Source organism: Prionailurus viverrinus, chromosome B3 (genome assembly GCF_022837055.1).
Source record: "Prionailurus viverrinus isolate Anna chromosome B3, UM_Priviv_1.0, whole genome shotgun sequence".
Classification (NCBI taxonomy): Eukaryota; Metazoa; Chordata; class Mammalia; order Carnivora; family Felidae; genus Prionailurus; species Prionailurus viverrinus.
Window position 1 is genome coordinate 25047139 of NC_062566.1, and position 23681 is coordinate 25070819.

Consider the following 23681-nt stretch of genomic DNA (forward strand, 5'->3'; position numbering starts at 1 on the left):
AGAAATAACATGTACAAAATACTTTATAAAGTGTAAAGTAACACAACTTATTACTATTAAAGTTTTATGCCTCTTTAATATATTTACTCAGAATTCTGATAAGTTGTTCTTACCAAGTTAGCAGCACTCACATTTGAAATATCTGAAGGGTCCATTTCACTCTCTATCCCTGCTTTCTCTGCTGAAAATATGTCATTTGCTTGCAAAGGAGGCATATCAGCTTGCTGAATAATTGAAACACATTCTGTATCAATGTGAACAGCAGGTATTTCAGAAGTTCGCAGAGAATGGTCTTGTAAAGTACTACTGCGAGAGCTCTTGACATCATCCAGTGTATTCACTGTGAACTAACAAAACACATTTACAGAATGAATCAGACAAACTACTCCATTGTAGAAAAAATGATTATAATACACCTATCAACTAAAGCAGTAGCTGACTGGTTGACGACTCACTCATCTTTTTTCTATGTTTCAAGTGTAAGGAAAAAAAAATACCATTAAGCAGAACAAATTTTATTTGCACACCTACTACGTACAGGGCAATACCTGAAATGCTTTATGAAAGCTTAGCTTTATTAAGCTATATTGTAATTACATTTTTATTTTTAGTAGGCTGATTCTTGATGAGTACTTTATATACATCACAAAAGAAATTCTAGTCACAAGTATAATAGTTTGTCTTATATTCAAATAACTAAAGGTATTTATGTGGTTTTGCAAAGATTGTCTGTCTAATATCAAATGAAGGCACTTTTCACCAAAATATATACTTTCAGGGCATTTTACTCATAACAAGACAGTTGCTCTCTTAAGATAACATTAACAAACCTCAAAGTATCTTTCATGTAAACCCACATGGTACACAATACCAATTCTCAGATCTAAAAGAGAAAATACACCATAAAAAGTATAGTATATCTGAGCAAGCAATTCCTATTTAGATTTCAATATCCTCCCCCATTACCCTTTAGAAATATTTAACACATAACCAACAAAAATAGGAAAATGATCTAAGTCAAATAAAGTACTGTCTTAAGCCAAATACCCATTTTTTAAAAACCTCCTAGTTTAGTAAATAGAAACATGTCTTTATTTCCACTTTGTAACAGAGTACAGAAAGAATGGTGCTGTGTTTTCCAATTATACTCAGAGTAATGAGCTACAAGTAGAACTAAAATCTAAAATTGTGAATTTCAAACCCACTCACATCACTATTTAAATAAACATTAGATAAATATTGCAGTGGCCATGAAGCTCCCAATTTGATTAATTATTTATATAAATATGAAACTTGGTCAAGTCTTATAAACTACTTTAAAAATTCTACTATTGGTCAAAACTTAGTGTCCCAAAGCACTGATTTTAGTGTAGGTATTATTTAAATTGTATCTCATTGTTTATATCACTATCAACATTATCTATACATCATTCACCATAGTTTATAATCTTCTTGGCAATATTTATATTGGCATTACTGATGTTTACAATATAGTCAACTCTGTTTATTAAAAAATCAGTATCATTTATACAGTAAAATCAAAGCTAAACTATAATGTTGAAAAAATATACAATATGCTATTTCCATTTTTAGAATGACAGTGGAAAAAACAAATATTATCATTAGCTTGGACACCAAGAGCAGTGAACTTTTTATATGGAAATATTTTAGCAATAGTTAAATTACTCAAAAGTTGTATGTATGGATTATTCCTAAAATCCCAAATCATGTAAGTTTATTCATTACCCAAAACCAATGTAATTTTTATATTGTTAAGTTTTATAGCTAAAATATATGTTAGCAAAAATGCTACCGGTCTGTTAAGTGATACAAAAAGATTTTTTACCTACATTAAAAAGTTTCTGAAAAGTATAACCAACAAAAATACTGATTATTTCCTGTGTCTAGGATTCTGCTCCATAATGCAGTAAATTAAAGGCAACATAAGATACCACTCACAAGAAGCTTCCAATCTCACATGGGCATAAAACATACATACATTAAGGAGTTACAGAACATCAGGAACAATGTATAGTTAAGAGCCATTATCATCATTAAGAAGAAAAACATGGAAATTGAGTACAGTTTCCAATAAAAACAAATATCCTACATGTAAAAAGAGAAAACTTGAAAGCAGAAATACTATTCTAAACTGAGAAATAATGTAACTATTTTACAAATTTTTACTTAGCCCCTGTATCATATAAAGAATCTCTTATGTTTCATTTTGCATAAAATTATGCCTATTGAACATATATTTTCATGTAAACAAATATCTAAAAAATGCATTCCTTCATCAAATAAGTAAAATAAATTTCAAATGGACTAACAGCAGAAATACTGAGAATATCATCTTTAAAAATTTTTTTTTCAACATTTATTTATTTTTGGGGCAGAGAGAGACAGAGCATGAACGGGGGAGGGGCAGAGAGAGAGGGAGACACAGAATCGGAAACAGGCTCCAGGCTCCGAGCCATCAGCCCAGAGCCTGACGCGGGGCTCGAACTCACGGGCCGCGAGATCGTGACCTGGCTGAAGTCGGACGCTTAACCGACTGCGCCACCCAGGCGCCCCGAGAATATCATCTTTAAAGAATTACATTAAATATTGGCAAATGACTATACACTTGAATTGCAGGATGTAAAAGGAGAGCAAGTTCAAAATGATCCTTACTTTCATCAACATTTTTAATAACACTCCAAATGAAACAGTAGACCACCATTTAAACCAAGTAATTCAAATTAACAACAAGGTTGGGAAAATTAATATATGCCTCTAGATGTGACACTAAGGCCAATCACTTTATTTCTGTCAAAAATGCATAAGCTAACTTGGATAATAAACTAACTGAAGGATATTCTACAAAAAAAATAATGCAATGTATTCTTCAAAAACATTAATGTCATGAAAAACAACGATAAACTGAAAAACTGTCCCTGATGAAAGATGTTAAAAAAACAAAGCTGAATTTATAATGTGTGATTCTAGATTGGATCTCTGCTCAGAGAAAAAATTCTATGATGAAAGGGCACCTGGATGGCTCAGCTGGGTAAGCATCCAACTTCGGCTCAGGTCATGATCTCACGGTTCATGAGTTGAAGCCCCGCATCAGGCGCCTCACTACCAGTGTGGAGTCTGCTTGGGGTTCTCTCTCTCTCCCTCTCTCTCTGCCCTTTCCCCCCTCAAAATAAATAAATAAATTTTAAAAATTCTATGAAGAAATTACTGGTACATGGATATGAATTATAAATTAGAGGAAAATACTATATAGATATCAAATTCCCTGAATTTACAATTAAAATGGTTAAGGGTTTCTTTATTCTTTGTAGATACATGCTATAATGCAGGTAAATGGTTATGGTGTTTGCATATTGTTTAATATACATGTGTGTGACATGTAAGTATGAATAAAGAAGAAAAAAGAAAAAGTGAGGCAAATGTTAATCTGTGGATCTAGGTAAAGAGTATAGGAGAGTTCATTGTTCATTCTTGCAACTTTTCTGGAGATCTGAATTTTTTTACAATAAAAAGTTAAAAATAAAATAGGAAAATAAGACATTCCGGCATAGACATATCCCTTATAAAAATGTAGTAAAAGGATTTTCAGAATGTACTACCTGGGTTCTTTCAGCAAGAGGATGGTCACAAGAGTGTAATGAGTCTTTGGACCGAGATTCTATAGTATTAGAAGGTCCATCTCCATCAAATTCACCTTTCTCAATGCTTTCATCAGGTAAAAGTTGTATATTTTCTTTATCACTGTCATCCTTTGACCTTAATGTTTCTGTTGCTACTGAAACTTTTGTCATCACTGCTGTTGATCGTGAGCGAACGGGCCTTCCCCTCTGAACAGTCTCCCATCCTTCAGCATCTTTCCGTTCTATGCAATTGAGGGAAGGAAATAAATCAAGATTTCTTTAGATGATAAAAATTTTCAAAACCTATAAAATAAAAACTTTTTCCAATCAAATTCGTATTAAGTGTAACTAATATATAAACATGACACTAACTATACAAGATGCAGTGTGTGTATGTGCATATGTAATGTCTAATAAAAGTACACTGTGGGGTTGGTATGATTTTCCATGTTTTACAAATGACAAAACTGAGATTCAGATTAAGACTGACATAGGCCACAGAGTCAGAAAGTAATAATAAACATTTATATAGTGTGTACTGTATGCTAGCACTGTTCCAAGTGTTTACATATTGTAACTCTTAATCTCCACAACAACCCTGTAATACCAATACTATCATCCCAATTTTATCATTGATAAAATTTATCATTTGTCATTTCACTTACCCCATTTATCATTGAAAATAATGAGACAAAGAGAGGTTAAGTAATTTCCCCAAGGTCACACACCCAGTAAAGGTAAAGCCAAGATGCAAGTTTAGGCAAATTGGTTCTGGTGTTCATGTCCCAGTGGTTACATAAAAACTGCCCTCCACCCCCATCTTTCAGAATCCAAACATAGGCCTACCTCAAAAGTCCAAGTTCTTTCCTCTATCCTAGTACTAATAGCATACATTTGACTGTATGTCAGCACAGAGCCTGCTGTGGATCCTCTGTCCCTCTCTCTCTGCCCCTCCCTCACTTGTGCTCTGTGTCTCAAATATTAAAAAAAAATAAAAATACAATTGAATGAACTCTAGGTTATCTACAAGAAATTCACTTAAATACTTGTATTCACCTAAATACAAGGTCATATGTAAGTTCAAAGCGAGAAAGATACACCATGCAAATACTGAGGAAAGCAGGAGTAGATATATTATTATCAGATAAAGTAGACTTCAGAGCAAAGAAATTACTAAAGAAACAAAAACATATTATATAATGATAAAAGCATTGCACAGTGAAGATATATACCCCTAAATATGTATACACCGAACAATATAAACTCAAGATACACAGCAAAAAAACTGATAAGGATGAAATGAGAAAGAGAAAGATACACAATTACAAATGTGGACTTCTAACTCCCTCCCAAGGACTGATAGAACTAGATAGAAAATCAGCAAGTATATAGAAAAATTGAACATACAATCAACCAACTTGATATAATAGCATATACAAAACAGTCCATTCAACAGTAAAATGCTTTTTTTTTTCAAATATATACAGAACATTCAGTATCACAGACCATATTCATTCTATAAAATAAAGTTTAATGAACCAATTCTATAAGAAACACAAACGATAAAACTCAACCAAAATGAAAACAGACTATCTGAATAGTCTCATGATTATTAAAGAATTCAATTTGTACTTTTTAAAAGTTCCCCACTCAAAAAACCTCCAGGCCCAGATGGTTTCTCTGGCAAATTCTATGCAACACTTTTAAAAGGATAAAAATTTTACACAACTATTCCAGAAAATAGGAGAGGAGAGAACACCTCCCAAGTACCAAAGCCAGTTTTACCTTGGTACAAAAACACACAAAGACAGTACATAAAAATAAAACTAAATAACAATATTTCTCATGAATTTAGATATAAAAATCTTCAACAAAATATCAACATATCAAATCCAGCAATGTATAAAAAGCATTACAAACCATGACCAAGTAGAATTAATTACAAGTATGCAAACCTGGTTCAACATTCAAAAAAAATCAACATAATTCACTACTGTCCACTGACTATACAAGTAAAATCATATGATCTTATCAACGGATGCAGAAAAAGTATTTCACAAAATCCAATATCCATTCTTGAGAAAAATTTATTAAGCTATAATATAGGGGAACTTACTCAACTCAATAAAAAGCATCGACAAAAAACCTATAGCTAACATATACTCAATGGTGCAAGAATGAATGAATAATTTTCCCCATGATCTAGAACAAGAAAAGGATGTTTCCTCTCACCATCCTTCTTCAACATAGTACCGGAAGTCCTAGACAGTGCAAAAAGGCATGGGATGTGGGGATGGGGGGAAGGAAAAGAAGAAATAAAACTGTCCCCATTTTCAGATGACATGATTGTCTACATAGAATATCCCAAGGAATTACATAAAAATTCCAGAATTATTACATAAATTCAGTAATGTTGTAGGATACAAGTCAATGCACAAATGCACTGCATTTATACAGACTAACAGTGAACATGTGAAAACAAATTTGAAACAATTTATAATTACACTAAAAAAAATAAAATATTTAGTAATAAGTCTAAGAAAAAAGGTACAGAATATGTATCCTAAAAACTACAAAGGCTGATTAAAAAAAGAGAAGACCTAATAAATTGAAAGACATACCATGTTCATTAAAAAATTATTAGAAAATCCAGCATCGTAAAAGTGTCAATTCTCTCTAAAATGATCAACAGCATAATGTAATTTCTATCAAAATACCAGTAACATTTTTTTGAACATTAGAAAAGCTTACTCTAAAATTTATATAGAAAGACATAAAACCTAAAAGAGCTAAAAACAATTTTCTTTAAAAAAGAATAAATTAAAAGTAATCACTCTATTCAATGTTTTAAGGCTTACCACAGAGTGAGATTAATCAAGAAAGTACTGTATGGGTGGAACAACAGACACACAGATCAATGAAATAGACTACTTTAAAACCCAGAAATACACCCACACAAATATGCCCAACTGATTTTTGATAAAATTTCAAGAGAAATTCCAACAAATGGTGGTAGTAACCAGACATCCAAGGCAAAAAAGTAAACCTCCATCTAAAACTCACACTTCACCCAAAAATTCAGTCAAAAAGTATCACTAATTTAAGATGTAAAACTATAAAACCTAGGAAGAAAAAAAAAAAAAACAAGAAATCTTTCGAACATATGGCTAGACAATGAGTTCTTACACTTGACACCAAAAGCATGATCCATAGGAAACCCTCACAAACCTCATCAAAATTGAAAAATTTTCCCCTGCAAAAGACTCTATGAAGACAATGAAAAGATAAACAACAGACTTGTAGGAAATACCCAATGATGTCTAGAATATATAAAGAACTCTGAAAATTCAACAGTAGTATTACAGACAATCCAACTAGAAAATGGGCAAAAGATATGAAGAAACACTACAATGAAGGGTATATACAATTGGCAAAGAAGTAAACAAAAGACATTCAACATCATTAGCCACTAGTGAAGTGCAAATTAAAAACCACAATGAGATATCACTCTATACCTATCAGAATGGTTATATACAATATAATCACAGTATTACATACTAATAATGGATGGGGAGATGCAGGGTTAGAAGGGTGTTAAGTAAAGGATATGAGGTTTCTTTTTTATCTTTCCAGTTGTACTGAGATATAACTGACATATAACATCGTATTAGTTCAAGGTGTACAACATATTGTTTGATATATGCATATATCAGGAAAGGATTACCAAAGTAAGTTTAGTCAATATACAACACTTCACACAGTTAACAAATGTTTTTTCTTGAGATAAGAACTTCTAAGATTTACTCTCTTAGCAACGTTCAAATATATATACACCACATATTCTTTATCCACTCATTGACCAATAGACACTTAAGTTGTTTCTATGTTTTGGCTGTTGTAAATAATGTTGCTACGAACAAGGAGCAGGTATGTTAGTATTTTCATTTCTTTTGGATACACACCCAGAGGTGGGATTGCAGGATCATATGGCAATTCTATTTTAATTTTCTGAAGAATCTCCATACTGTTTTCCATAGTGGCTATACCAATTAACATCCCCATCAACACTGTACAAAGGTTCCCTTTCCTCCACATTCTCTCCAACATTTGTTATCTGTCTATTTGATGACAACCATTCTGACAGATGTAAGGTCATATCTCATTGTGGTTTTGATTTGCCTTTCCCTAATGATTAATGATGTTGAGCACTTTTTCAGGTACCTGAGGCTAGTTGGATACTTTTTTGGAGAAGTGTCTATTCAGAACCTCTGCCAATTTTTTAATTACATTGTTTGTTTTTTGCTAAAGAGTTGTATGAGTTCTTTATATATTTTGGATATTAGCCCCAATCCGATACATGATTTACAAGTATTTTCTCCCATTCTATAGGTTACCTCCTCATTTTGTTGATGGTTTCCTTTGCTGTACAGAACTCTGTAGTTTGATGTAGTCCCACTTGTTTTTTGCTTTTGTTGCTTTTCTTTGATGTCAAATCCAAAAAATCATTGCCAAGACATATATTTTTGAGGTGATGAAAATGTTCTATCATTGACTGTGATTATGGTACTATATATGTGTTAATATACTAACAATAGATGAATTATAAATAGATGAATTGAATGGTATGAATTTTATCTTAACAAATTTGGTATAAGAATTAAAAGCAAAAAATTTAATAGGAAAAAGTAAGCTGATTTCTCAGACTTATTTCTGTAAAACTAAAAACTTACATCACTTTGAAAACTACATTTTTTATGAGTATCAAGACCATACCACCAAATGATTCACTAAAGGAAAGGAATATTATTTCAAGGGAAAAAAATACTTACAAAATACTGGTTCTTATAACTGGGAATAATTCATTATCCTATTTTTTTAAATACAATGGCTGTTGGGATACCTGGATGACTCAAGTCAGTTGAGTGTCTGAGACTCTTGGTTTTGACTCAGGTCATGATCTCATGGTTCACGGGTCCAAGCCCCACGTCAAGCTCCACACTGACAGTGCAGAGCCTCCTTGGGATTCTCTCTTTGCCTCTCTTGGCCCCTCCCTGTGCTCACCTCTCTCTCAAAATAAATAAACATTAAAAAAATTTTAATAAAATGCAGTGACTATATTAGTACTGTATATTTTAAAATAAAAAGAAAAAAAGACCTATAACTTTTTCTTTCAAAGGTCTACACTTTGAAATCTCTAAGGGAAAACTACATTTAAATTTGTCTTGTGCTTTTTTAACTTTTTACCATGAAGATTTTAAAATACACAATATAGATAAAATAGTATTATGAACCCCATGTTACAATTATCCAGCTTCAATAATTATCAGTATTCTGCCACTTTTTTTTTTTAATTTTTTTTTCAATGTTTATTTATTTATTTTGGGACAGAGAGAGACAGAGCATGAACGGGGGAGGGTCAGAGAGAGAGAGGGAGACACAGAATCGGAAACAGGCTCCAGGCTCTGAGCCATCAGCCCAGAGCCTGACGCGGGGCTCGAACTCACGGACTCCGAGATCGTGACCTGGCTGAAGTCGGACGCTTAACCGAGTGCGCCACCCAGGCGCCCCAGTATTCTGCCACTTTTATTTCATCTAGTTCCCTTTCCCTATTGTTTCTTCTGAAAGATTTTAAAACAAATCCTATACATCATTATCATTTCTCCTGCAAATATTCAGTATGTGTCTTTAAAAGGACTTTTTAAGAAATATAACAATATCATTATGGTAAACAACAAAATATTATTAATTAAAATTAAATTAAATTAAAATTAAATCATATCCTACCCAATCTGAGATCAATTTTCTTCCGTATTTAACTTTCAAAAATTTCTCATTACATTTGTCTTTTAAATATATATATATGTGTATATATATATGTATATATATATAAATTAAAAATATATATAATCAACCTAATAAAAATCACACATACCAAAATTAAGTTTAATAAAAGAGTTTAGTTTCCAGTTAATTTAACAGGCTCACCCTTAGAAGCAGTATGATTAATAACTTCACTTTTTAAAGGAAAGAAAAACACTCCTCTTTCAAAGTTTCCTTATAGAAATACTGCTTAACACTTGGACCTACTCCACAACCAGTATTATGGCCAACACAAACACTGTCATGTAATTAAAAAAAAAAAAAAAGCGAAATGATTGAAGCAAGTCAAAGAGGAGTATATCAAAATAGAAACTATAACATAGGTCTCTTAGACTCTAAGAAATTAGCTATGAACAAATTACCTTCTTAAGGAACTTTCAATAAAAACTATATTGAAAAACCATTCCCATAATGAAGAATGCTTATTGAAAATATCAAATTATGTAATTAAACTGTCAGAGAGTGTCTAAACATTCAGAATAATCTTAGAAGTACACAAAATTTAAAACTTTATTTCATTATCATAGTTCTTACACCCAAGAACTTGTACATTTTTAAAAATTTTATAAATGTCATTAATAAAGTAGCACTAAATACAAATTAATATAACCAATAATTGAAAAGCACCAGATTTATTCCCATCTGACTGATGTTATCATTTTTGTTTATCACTATATTTAATTCACTAACATTTTGTTTATAATTTTTATATCAGTGTTTAAGAGAAAATGTTCTATTTTATAAAATCTTTGCTAGGTTTTGACATTCAGGTTATGCTGGCATCATAAAGCAAGCTCCATTTTTTCATTTTCAGTAAGAGTTTCTATGTGATTACTGTTATTTTTACCTTAAACATTTGGAAGAATTCATAGGTGAAGCCATCTTGACCAGGAATTTTCTTTGCAAAAAAATGTTTAATTATAGACTCACATTTAAAAAAAAATTACTAAGTTCCTTCATGTTTTTCTAATTCTCACCATGTAAGTTTGCTTACATAGTGTTTTTCAAGAAATTTGTCAATTTCTTCTAAGTTTGTAAATTTAGTATATAATATTGTTCGTCATATCCTATTATCTTCTTAATATCCATGGAATTTCTACCAATAGTCTTATGTAGTACCTTGGTATTATGCTTTGTCTCCTCTTTTTTTATCAGTATTAGAAATTTTGTTAGTCTATATGAAAGATTATCTTTTGGCTCTATTGATTTTCTCAGTTATCACCTATATCTTTTCCTTTCTTTTTATGTTCCTTGGATTTAACCTGTTCTTTTCTAACTTCTGGAGACAGGCAAAAAATGTGGATTTTAGGTTTTCTTCTTTTCTAATATATGCAATTGAGGCTAGAAATTTTTCTCAGAGCACAGCATTAACCTTAAACCCATAAGATTTAAAAAAAAATTTTTTTTCATCGTTTATTTATTTTTGGGACAGAGAGAGACAGAGCATGAACGGGGGAGGGGCAGAGAGAGAGGGAGACACAGAATTGGAAACAGGCTCCAGGCTCTGAGCCATCAGCCCAGAGCCTGACGCGGGGCTCGAACTCACGGACCGTGAGATCGTGACCTGGCTGAAGTCGGACGCTTAACCGACTGCGCCACCCAGGCGCCCCAAACCCATAAGATTTTAAATATGCATTTTCATTTTCTAATTTTCATGGTGATTTCTTCTTTGACTCATGGATTATTCAGAAATATATTCCAAAATTTCAAAAATCTGAGATTTATATGGCTATCCTTTTACTTCTTTAAATCTAAATTCAAGTAGTTAACATATAATGTAGTATTGGTTTCAAGAGGATAATTTAGTGATTCATCACTTACATATAACACCCAGAGCTCATCCCAACAAGTGCCTTCCTTAATGCCCATCACCCATTTAGCCCATCCCCCCTACCCATCTCCCCTCCAGCAACCCTCGGTTTGTTCTCTATATTTAAGTCTCTTATGATTTGCTTCCCTCTCTGTTTTTATCTTCATTTTTTTCTTCCCCTCCCCTATGTTAATCTGTTTTGTTTCTTAAATTCCATATGAGTAAAATCATAGGTCTTTCTCTAATTTATTTCACTTACTGTAATACACTCTAGTTCCATATATGTTGTTGCAAATGGCAAGATTTTATTTTTTTTGATAGCTGAGTAATATTCCGTTGTGTATATATACCACATATTTTTTATCCATCCATCAGTCACTGGACATGTGGACTCTTTCCATAATTTGGCTACTGTTGGTAGTGCTGCTATAAACATTGGGGTGCATGTGCCCCTTCAAAGCGGCATTTTTGTATCCTTTGGATAAATTCCTAGTAGTTCAATTGCTTGGGTTGTATGGTAGTTCTATTTTTAACTTTCTGAGGAAATGCCATACTGTTTTCCAGAGTAGCTAAACCAGTTTTCATTCCCACAAACAGTGCAAAAGTGTTCCCCTTTCCTTGCCTCTTCCCCAACATCTATTGTTTCCTGAGTTGTTAACTTTAGCCATTCTGACAAGTGTATTTCATTGATGATGAGTGATGTTGAGCATCTTTCCATGTGTCTGTTAGCCATCTGGATGCCTTCTTTGGAAAAGTGTCATTCATGTCTTCTGCCCATTTCTTCACTGGATTATTTATTTTTTTGGGTGTTGAGTTTGATAAGTTCTGTATAGATTTTGGATACTAACCCTTTATCTGATATGTCATTTGCAAATCTCTTCTCCCATTCCATCAGTTGTATTTTAGTTTTATTGATTGTTTCCTTCAATGTGTAGAAGCCTTTTATTGATGAGGTCCCAGTAGTTCATGTTTGCTTTTGTTTCCCTGGATTCAGAAAACATGTCAAATAAGTTGCTGTGGCCAAAGTCAAAGAGATTGTTGCTTGTTTTCTCCTCTAGGATTTTGATGGTTTCCTGTCTTATATATAGGTCTTTCATTCATTTTGAGTTTAACTTTGTGTATGGTATAAGAAAGTGGTCCAGTTTCATTCTTCTACAATTTGCTGTCCAGCTTTCCCAACACCATTTGTTGAAGTATATGGCTATCTTTTTTAATTGATTTCTAACATAATTCCGCTGTGTTCAACAAGACAAAAAGAGTTCAATCATCTGAATTTTTGAAATCTGTTTAATGGCTTTGCATGTGTCAATTTTGGTAAATGTTCCATGTGTGTTTGGATCTTTATTTGGACTTACAAGTTACTACCAGGACAAAGTAGCCTACATCAAAATTAATCCTCTTCGTGCCAAACACAACTATGAAAGCTAGACAAACTATATAACTGAACCATTTAAAGGCACTGGAAAGCAACCAAAGTAGGCAAGATTTTAAGGAACTACAACTCTTGAGGAAAGAGAAGGACAACATGAGATCACATTCACCCTAGAATTTTTCCCTGAAGACATTTCAAATTCACAGTACAGGGGAAGTGAGTCCTAGCAGAAACCAGCAGTCCTGTCTGGCTGAAACAGATAATGGAATTCAATGAGTCTAAAACAACTGAGACCTTAAGGGCAAAAATCTTAGAGAGGGAGGAACTGCAAGAAAATGAGCCCAAAAAACCTGCATTTAATCTTCCCTTTAGAAGTCTGACAGCTACTAAGCTTTGCATATACAAGGCAAGGCTCCAAGACACCCAGCAAAAAGCAGCAGCTGGGATGCTAATGAGCTAAGCAGATATTATAGCAACTGTGGAGTGCTGAGGAATTCGGGAATGTAGTAGCCTTGGCAAACACCCCAGATTTTCAGGTAAGACCCCAAAAGGAATAAGGACAAAACTGAAACACATCAACTTTAATAAAACCTCAAACCAAACCTTAAAGGATTATGGTGAACTGCTTATACTCTATCGTCTTGCCAGAAGAAAAAAACAACAGTATTTTTGAAAGGAGCCTCTATAATTTTAAATATACCATGTTAAATATTCACTTAAATATTATGAGGAATCAAAACAAGGGTCAAATAACTGAAAACTCCCCCAAAATATTTTTAAGGTAACATAGCCACAGGTAGTTCAGATATTTTACTTTTCAGACTCAGACTTTACAGAATAGCTATTATTAATATATTTAAGAAAATATGGGTTAGATACACAGAACAGAGGATCGGTAAAATGTTTCTACGTTGATGCATCAAAAGGAAATAAAATGGAAAAGAATAGCATTATTTGTTAGACATATCAATTATATCAAGTTCATTAATCATATTGTTTAGATATTGTATATCTTGATTGATTTTTGTATTCTTGTACTATCAGTCATTGAGACAGTTGTGTTAAAATTTCCAAGTATGAGTCTAGATTCTTCCATTTTTCTTTCAATTCTGTCAGTTTTGCTTTATATGTTTTAAAGATATGTTACATATAAATTTAGAATTATTTTCCCATTCTGTTAAAATAATCTTTTAATAATGAAAAAAGATTTCTCTTTAAAATGTTTCTTGGCTACTGTATACATTTTGTCCGATACTAAAGCAATGCCACCTTTGATCTGAATGGGATATTCGCAGACTATCTTTTCCCCCTTTTTCTTCTGACTTTTCTATCTTCATACTGAAAGTATATCCCTTTAAGTGGATACAGTTGGGCTTTATGTTTAATGAAATTGTAATCTTTGTTCTTAAATTTTAATATTTAGACCATTTACCTTTAATGTAAGAATGGATATATTTGCATTTACTTCTATCACATTATAATTTGGTTTTCATTTGTTTCATCTGTTTTATGATTTTTTTTTCCTTTCTTGGCCTCTTTTGCATTAATCACAATGGTTTTATTAGTTGAATATTCCTTTACTCTTCTCTGCGGTTTTCTTGAATTCACAAATACATCCTTGACTTATAGTATCTAATACAAGTTAGTATTTTTGTAACTTCAAAGACAATTCCAGCACCCTAGAAAATATAATCTCCATTTATTCTTCTCTTGTCTCTTGGACTATTGTCAGAAAGTCTCATCTCATATGTATTTCAAGCTTCTAAAGACATTATGTTTCACACAGTCAATACTAAATATTTAATGTACTCCACATGTTTACTCTTCTGGTGTTCTTCATTCCTTCATGCATTTCTGGGTCTGAATTTGGAATCTTTTTCCTTCAACCTACAAAAATGTCTGTAGTACTTCTTTTAGTATAATTCTACTGATTACAAATTCTCCCAATTTTTATTTGTCTTGAATTGTCTTTATTTCACCTTTACTTTTTTTGCTGATAGAGAATTCTTTCTTGTCAGTTATTTTCTTTCAGCACCTGAAAGATGTCATTCCATGGTCATCTGGCTTCCATTAGGTATCAACTTACTCTTGCTCCTTCGAAAATAGAGTTAACCTTTGGACAACATTAGTTTAAACTGTGTGGGTCTGCTTATACAAGGATTTCTTTTGAAAAATACAGTATAGTACTATGAGTTAATCTGTTCTTATGATCCTAACAACATTCCTTTTTGTAGCTTACTTTATTAGAAGAATACGGTATATAACACATATACAAAATATGTGTTCATTGACTAGTTATGTTTTAAAGCTTCTAGTCAGCAACAGGCTATGCATAGTTATGTCCTGGGGAAGACAAAGGTTATACATGGATTTTCAAGGGTAGTTCAAGGGTCAACTATAGTCTCTCTCGCGCGCTGGCTTTTTTTCTTTTCTTTTTTTCTTTTCTTTTTTTTTTTTTTTTGGCTCTACTTGTAAAGATTTTCTCTTTCTTTGATTTTTAGTATTTTTACTATATTACACCTAATGAGATTTGTTTTCTGTTTTTTCTGCTTTGAGTTCACAGTGCTTCTTAAATATGAGACTTGATGTCTTTCAACAGTTTGGGGAAATTCTTAGGGTTTATCTTTTCAAACGTTACCTTTGCACCATTCACTCTATCCCTTCATAGACTCGATTTACAGTTGTGCCTCTTATGTGCCTCTATGAACTTTCCTATTTTGTTTTGCTCCATTATTTAGCCTCAATATTTTCTACTACACTCTGAATTAATTCAACCCCAACTCTCCTAAATTTTAAATATCTTATTGATGTGTGCAAATACATCAGATGTTTTAAGAATTTCATTTGTCTTCCTGGATTCCTCTCTTCCAGAGAACTGGGACCATCACAAATCCGGATTGGTTGCTCCCTACAACTGGTACACAGCTATCATAGTGGCATCAGCACCACAGAGTATTACTTTGGCCTCTCTTCTGGGCTGGCTTCCTCCAGCACTGATTGGGTCCATGGAGGTAAAAAAAAAATTTTTTTGAGATCTTGCATGAAGGAAAATATCTTTGGCCTACTTTCACATTTAACAGATAATTTGAACACAGTATTTTAGATTAGAAATCATTTTCCTTCAGGGGCGCCTGGGTGGCTCAGTAATTTGAGCATCTGACTCTTGATTTTGGCTCAGGTCATGATCTCAAGGTTTCTGGGATTGAGCCCTGCATCGGGCTCTGTGCTCACAGCATGGGGCCTGCTTGGGATTCTTTCTCTCCCTCTGTCTCTCTCTGCTCCCCCTCTGCTTGTGCTCTCTCTCTAAAAATAAATACATTAAAAAAATAGAAATCATTTTCCTTCGTAATTTTGAAGACATTGTTCAATTTTCTTGTGGCTTCTAGTGATAGTTTAGCAGAAGCAATTATACTTCTACATAATTATACTATAAGAAGAAACATATCCTTCTGTTAAAGTAAATTTCCTTTAATAATTTCATAATTTCCTTTCTTTCTCTCTTTTTCTAAAACTCCTGTTATTCAAATATTGGATATTCCCATTATCTATTTTTATATAAGAAGCCCAAAACCTAGGATCTTAAAACACTAACCATATGACTTTTGAGTCAGAAATCTGAGGAGTGTTCAGTGGAGGGAGGTCTCCTCTCATCTCCACATGATGTCAGCTAGAGTGATTCAAATATGGCCAGAATGTTCATGATGGCTTCACCAACATGCCTAAATTAAAGTCTTGGTACCATGTGTTGGCTGAGATAGCTGCTTCTCCTTCTCATCACCTCTTCCTCTTCACATAGTCTCTCATTATTCAACGACCTATCCTGGGCTTCCTTACATGGCAGCTGGCTTCCACAGGAGAAAATGATAATGGTAAGCGCAAGGCCTTGTACAGGCTAGGCTGGGAACTTAACCAATCACTTCAGTCACATTCTATTAATCATATGAAGTCACAGGACAAACTTAAGATTCAAGGGGAGGGGAAACAGACTCTACCACTTGACAGTGGGAGTGGCATGTATGCATAGGAATGGGAGAAATTGCTGGCACCCATATTTGCAGACAATCTACTGTAGTCCACAATCTGGCTTCAGATTTCCAAAGTCTTGTGAGACTACCAGACACTCATCCAATTACATGTCAACGTCAAGACCAATTATCTCATTATCTACACTGGTTCTGGATTTGTTCCTCAGGTGTGTTTTCTCTTGATCTGCAAACCTGGTAGTTCAGTGGGAGAGAGAAGAAGGCTTGAAGTAGATGCAAGGATGAGGCACATCTAAACACTATCTTTACAGTCTTTCACTTAATCTCCTTGTTATCAATACAGCACTCCCAACTTTTGTATCTGCCTGGTATCCCTCAGTAAGATACATCTCTTTTACGTTCTATACAGAAATAACCTCCAATGTTCTGCTGGGGTGAGGGAAATACAGTAATCCTACTACTCACAGCTGAAGGCAAGTGGGGAGAATTTGGGATGATTAACATATAATCCCTACCTTTACCCTCACTTCCAGAGATACCTGCTCTGGAATTTCCTATTCATTTGGGAGTTCTCTGAAGCAAACTGGATTGCATTACAGTTTTGCCCACTCGCTGGGTCCAGGATTCACCTAATTCACTCAAATGTCACCACTAACATTTGAAACTAGAATATGTCTTTCTACTTTCTAACTTCCAAAAATGTGTTCATTAACTCTTCTCCTACCTATTCTCCCTTAAGTCTTATTTTGAAATTCCTTTAGGGTTGCCTAGGTGGCTCAGTTGGTTATGCATCTGACTTCAGTTCAGGTCATGATCTCATGGTTCATGAGTTCAAGCCCCACGTCAGTCTCTATGCTGACAGCTCATAGCCTGAAGCCTGCTTCCAATTCTGTCTCTCTCTTTCTGCCCCACTCTCGCTTGAGTTCTCTCTCTCTTTGAAAAATAAATAAACATTAAATCTTTCTATATCATTTTAGTTGAGGTTAGGGAAAGAAAAAAGTAAATGTATGTGCTCTATCACCTTTAACAAAAATCATTTTTATAAGCTATCATTACAAATTTCAATACTATAAGCTACTGCTATTATAAATTACTTAAGGCAGGGAGTCAAGATGGCAGAACAGCATGGAAGTTTTTTGTGTGTCTCGCATACATGAAATACAGCCAGACCAACTTTAAACCATCGTATACACCTACAAAACTGATCTGAGGATTAACACAACAATCTGCACAACCTGAACCACAGAATTCAGCAGGTACACAGCAGGGAGAGGTGAACGTGGGGAGAGAGAAGCCGTGGAGGGCAGGGAGGTGCTTTTGCGTGCAGAGAGAGGACGGAGATAGTGGGGAGAATATGGGAAAAGCACCCTCCCAAAAAGCACCTGGAGAGAAAGTGAAAATTGGAAACAGGCGCAGGGACTGAACTAAAAAGGAAGAAAGGAGAAAGGAAAGGGTTTAAATTCCATTAAGACTGTAAACAGGGGAGTGCAGAGACTGCAACTCCACAGCTCGATACCTGGCGGTGCTCTGGTGGGAAGGGTGAATCCCCAGGAGCAGAGTGGGGTGAGGGAGGTTCTCGGGCCACACAGGGAGAAGCAGTTCCACTGCTGGAAGGACATTTGGTAGAAGCTGTAAGGCAACCTGGGCCCAGCAGACTGCAGAGAATGGCCACATTTGCTGGTGCTGGAATAAGGTCGTTAAGGGTGAAGGCTGGTGCCAGATGTGTGTTGTGATTTTCCATAACCCCTGAAACGTTGCTGCTACACTATCTTGTGAACTTATTCTGGGGCGGGCTAGCACCTGGCCGCAATCTCTGGGCCTCAGCAGCAGCACAGTACCCACAAACTTTCCTGAGTACAGCTGGCATTCGGCCATTGCTCGGTGAGACCCTCCCACAGAGGGGAACAACGAGTCAAAGCTGCAGTCCCTCAGAAGTAAGGGGCTGGGGAAAACAGCTGTAACTGAAACAAAACGCAGGAAAGAGGTACTACCTGGGGCTTGGTAACAGACAGTGTAAAAGAGGGGAGTAGCTAAAAGCTGAAGACAAAGGACAGGTGCACAATTGCTGACTGGAGAGAACAGAGTTCTAATACTAAAGACTGGGTAGCTGGGTGACACAATTTTCACCACTCCCACACATGGGCATATGCACCTACAAGTGCCACAACAATCCACCCCAGCAGGCTACCAGCGCCACCTAGTGGAGAACAGAGCCGTTTCACTAACCCCGCTCAACTGGGCCAAACTTGCTCATCAAGAACAGAAGTCTCACCACCTGCTTAGTTTATGGACTATAAAGAGATTCAGAATCTAAATTCTAGGGGAAAACAAAGTAATTTCAGTCATATTTCAATCTGTTAGCAGGTCCATCTATTCAATTTTCTTTCTTTTTTTCATTTCTTTATTTTTCGTGAGAAAAATAAAAAATTCATTTTTATTTTCAATTCTTATTAAAAATATTTTTTCAATTTTTCTACTATATTTTTTACTTTTGTGTAAGTTTTTTGAAATTGTATTTTACTTGCATCATTTTATTTTAGTCTACTTCAATGTTTTCCTTTTTTCAAATTTTCAAACAATTTTCTTTTTTTTCTTTTCTTCTTTTTCATTTCTATTCTTTTTCTTGAATATACAAACAGAAAAAATTCATCTTTATTTTTAATTTTTACTGAAAATATTTTAAATTTTTTCCTACTATATTTTTTACTTTTGTGTAAATTTTTTCAAATTCTGGTTTACTTCTATCATTTCATTTTAGTCTGCTTCAGTGTATTCATTTTGTCAATTTTCCAACGATTTCCTTTTTCTTCTTCTTTCCCCTTTTTTCTCTAATCTATCAAGCCACTTTCAACACCCAGACCAAAACACACCTAGAATGTAGCATCATTTAATCGATTTTTTTGTGTGTCTGTGTTTTTAATTTTTGAATTTTAATATTTTTTCATTTTAATTTTTTTATTTTAATTTTTTCTACCTCATTAATTCCTTTTCTCCCTTCAATGACGAAACAAAGGAATTCACTCCAAAAGAAAGAGCACAAAGAAACGACAGCCAGGGACTTAACCAACACATATACAAGCAAGATGTCTGAACCAGAATTTAGAATCACGATAATAAGAATACTAGCTGGAGTCGAAAATAGATTAGAATCCCTTTCTGCAGAGATAAAGGAAGTAGAAACTAGTCAGGATGAAATAAAAAATGCTATAACTGAGCTGCAATCACGAATGGATGCTGCGGCAGCAAGGATGGATAAGGCAGAACAGAGAATCAGCGATATAGAGGACAAACTTATGGAGAATAACCAAGCAGAAAAAAGGAGGGAGATTAAGGCAAAACAGCATGATTTAAGAATTAGAGATATCAGTGACTCATTAAAAAGGAACAACCTCAGAATCATAGGGGTGCCAGAAGAGGAAGAGAGAGAAATAGGGGTAGAAGGTTTATGTGAGCAAATCAGAGCAGAAAACTTTCCTAACCTGGGGAAAAACACAGATATCAAAATCCAAGAAGCACAGAAGACTCCCATTAGATTCAACAAAAACCGACCATCAACAAGGCATAGTCATAGTCAAATTCACAAAATACTCAGGCAAGGAGAGAATCATCAAAGCGGCAAGGGAAAAAAAAGTCCCTAACCTACAATGGAAGACAGATCAGGTTTGCAGCAGACCTATCCACAGAAACTTGGCAAGCCAGATAGGAGTAGCAGGATATATTCAATGTGCTGAATCAGAAAAATATGCAGCCAAGAATTCTTTATCCAGCAAGGCTGTCATTCAAAATAGGAGAGATAAAAAGTTTCCCAGAAAAACAAAAATTTAAGGAGTTTGTGACCACTAAACCAGCCCTGCCAGAAATGTTAAGGGGGACTCTCTGTGGGGAGAAAAGATTAAAAAAAAAAATTATACATATATATACACATATATATACACACATATATATACACATATATATGTATATATGTATATACATATATATGCATGTACACATATACATATATGCATTTATGTATATATATACATATATTTGTATATATGTATATATACGTATATACACATATATATACGTATATATGTATATATACATATATATACACATACATGTGTGTGTGTATATATATACACACACACACACATATATATATATATATACACACACACATGTATGTGTATATATATATATAATACCAAAAGCAACAAAGATTAGAAAGGACCAGAGAACACCACCAGAAACTCCAACTCTACAAGCATCACAATGGCAATAAATTCATATCTTTCAGTACTCATTCTAAATGTCAGTGGACTCAATGGTCCAATGAAAAGACCTAGGGTAACAGAATGGATAAGAAAACAAGATCCATCTATATGCTGTTTACAAGACACCCACTTTAGACGTAAAGACACCTTCATATTGAAAGTAAGGGGATGGAGAACCATCTATCATGCTAATGGTCAACAAAAGAAAGCCGGAGTAGCCACACTTACATCAGACAATCTAGATTTTAAAATAAAGACTGTATCAAGAGATTAAGAGGGGCCTTACATCATAATTAAGTGGTCTATCCACCAAGAAGACCTAACAATTCTAAACATGCGCCAAATGTGGAAGTACCCAAATATATAAATCAATTAATCACAAACATAAACTCAATGATAGTAATACCATAATAGTAGGAGGCTTTAACACCCCACTCACAGCAATGGACAGATCTTCTAATCAAAAAATCAACAAGAAAACAATGGGTTTGAATGACACACTGGACCAGATGGACTTAACAGATATATTTAGAACATTTCATCCTAAAGCAGCAGAATATACATTCTTCTCCAGTGCACATGGAATGTTCTCCAGAATAGACCACATCCTGGGACACAAATCAGCCCCCAGCAAGTACAAAAAGATTGAGATCATACCGTGCATATGTTCAGACCACAATGCTATGAACCTCGAAATCAACCACAAGAAAAAATTTGGAAAGGTAACAAATACTTGGAAACTGAAGAACATCCTACTAAAGAATGAATGGGCTAACAAAGAAGTTAAAGAGGAAATTTAAAAGTATATGGAAACCAATGAAAATGCTAACACCACAACCCCAAACCTCTGGGACACAGCAAAGGCAGTCATAAGAGGAAAGGATATAGGAATCCAGGTCTTCCTAAAGAAGGAAGAAAGATCTCAGATACACAACCTAACCTTACACCTTAAAGAGCTGGAAAAAGAACAGCAAATAAAACCCAAAAACAGCAGAAGACAAGAAATAATAAAGATTAGAGCAGAAATTAATGCTATCAAAACCCAAAAAACAGATCAATGAAACCAGAAGCTGGTTCTTTGAAAGAATTAACAAAACTGATAAACCACTAGCCAGTTTGATCAAAAAGAAAAAGGAAAGGACCCACATAAATAAAATTAAGAATGAAAGAGGAGAGATCACAACACAGCAGAAATAAAAACAATAAGAAGAGAATATTATGAGAAATTATATGCCAATAAAGTGGGCAATCTGGAAGAAATGGACAAATTCCTAGAAACATACACACTACTAAAACTAAAACAGGAAGAAATAGAAAATTTGGACAGTCCTATAACCCGTAAGGAAATCAAATCAATAATCAAAAATCTCCCAAAAAACAAGAGACCAGAGGCAGATGGCTTTCCAGGGGAATTCTACCAAACATTTAAGGAAGAATTAACACCTATTCTCTTGAAGCTGTTCCAAAAAACAGAAATGGAAGGAAAACTTCCAAACTCTATGAAGCCAGCATTACCTTGATTCCAAAACCAGACAGAGACCCCACTAAAAAGGAGAACTACAGACCAATTTCCCTGATGAACATGGATGCAAAAATCCTCAACAAGATATTAACCAAGTGGATCCAACAATACATCAAAAAAATTATTCACCACGACCAAGTGGGATTTATACCTGGGATGCAGGGCTGGTTCAATATCCACAAAACAATTAACGTGATTCGTCACATCAATAAAAGAAAGGACAAGAACCATATGATCCTCTCAAGAGATTCATAGAAAACATTTGACAAAATACAGCATCCTTTCTTGATAAAAACCCTCAAGAAAGTAGGGATAGAAGGATCATACCTCGAGATCATAAAAGCCACATATGAACAACACAACGCTAATATCATCCTCAATGGGGAAAAACTGAGAGCTTTCCCCCTAAGGTCAGGAACAAGACAGGGATGTCCACTCTCGCCACTGTTATTCAACATAGTATTGGAAGCCTTAGCCTCTGTAAGCAGACAACACAAAGAAATAAAAGGCATCCAAATCGGCCAGGAGGAGGTCAAACATTTGCTCTTCGCAGATGACATGATACTCTATATAGAAAACCCTGAAGATTCCACAAAAAAAAAACCCTGCTAGCACTGATTCATGAATTCAGTAAAGTTGCAGGATATAAAATCAATGCACAGAAATCAGTTGCATTCCCATACACCAACAATAAAGTGACAGAAAGAGACATCAGGGAATTGATCCCATTTACAGTTGCACCAAAAACCATAAAATACCTAGGAATAAATCTAACCAAAGAGGTGAAAAATCTACACACTGAAAACTATACAAAGCTTATGAAAGAAATTGGAGAAGACACAAAAAAATGGAAAAAGATTCCATGCTCCTGGATAGGAAGAACAAATATTGTTAAAATGTCAACACTACCCAAAGCAATCTACATATTCAATGCAATCCCTATCAAAATAACACCAGCATTCTTCACAGAGCTAGAACAAATAATCCTACAATTTTTATGGAACCAGAAAAGACCCCAAATAGCCAAAGCAATCTTGAAAAAGAAAACCAAAGCAGCAGGCATCACAAACCCGGACTTCAAGCTATATTACAAAGCTGTAATCATTAAGACAGTGTGGTACTGGCACAAGAACAGACACTCAGATCAATGGAACAGAAGAGAGAACCCAGAAATGGACCCACAAACGTATAGCCAACTAGTCTTTGACAAAGCAGGA

General features: G+C 34.4%; 1 protein-coding gene across 7 annotated transcripts in view; it reads right to left on the minus strand.

The window, feature by feature from the left end:
* SCAPER (S-phase cyclin A associated protein in the ER) overlaps window positions 1-23681 on the minus strand; it is a 532470-nt gene that overhangs the window by 402190 nt on the left and 106599 nt on the right. For 6 of the 7 annotated variants that reach the window (XM_047863178.1, XM_047863179.1, XM_047863174.1 and 3 more), the window contains 2 exons: window positions 3618-3880; window positions 114-347 (listed from right to left, as the gene is read on the minus strand). In XM_047863178.1, coding sequence (XP_047719134.1) covers window positions 114-347; window positions 3618-3880 — 497 coding nt within the window. The remainder of the gene's footprint in view (window positions 1-113; window positions 348-3617; window positions 3881-23681) is intronic. The other variant, XM_047863177.1, reaches the window with a different exon arrangement.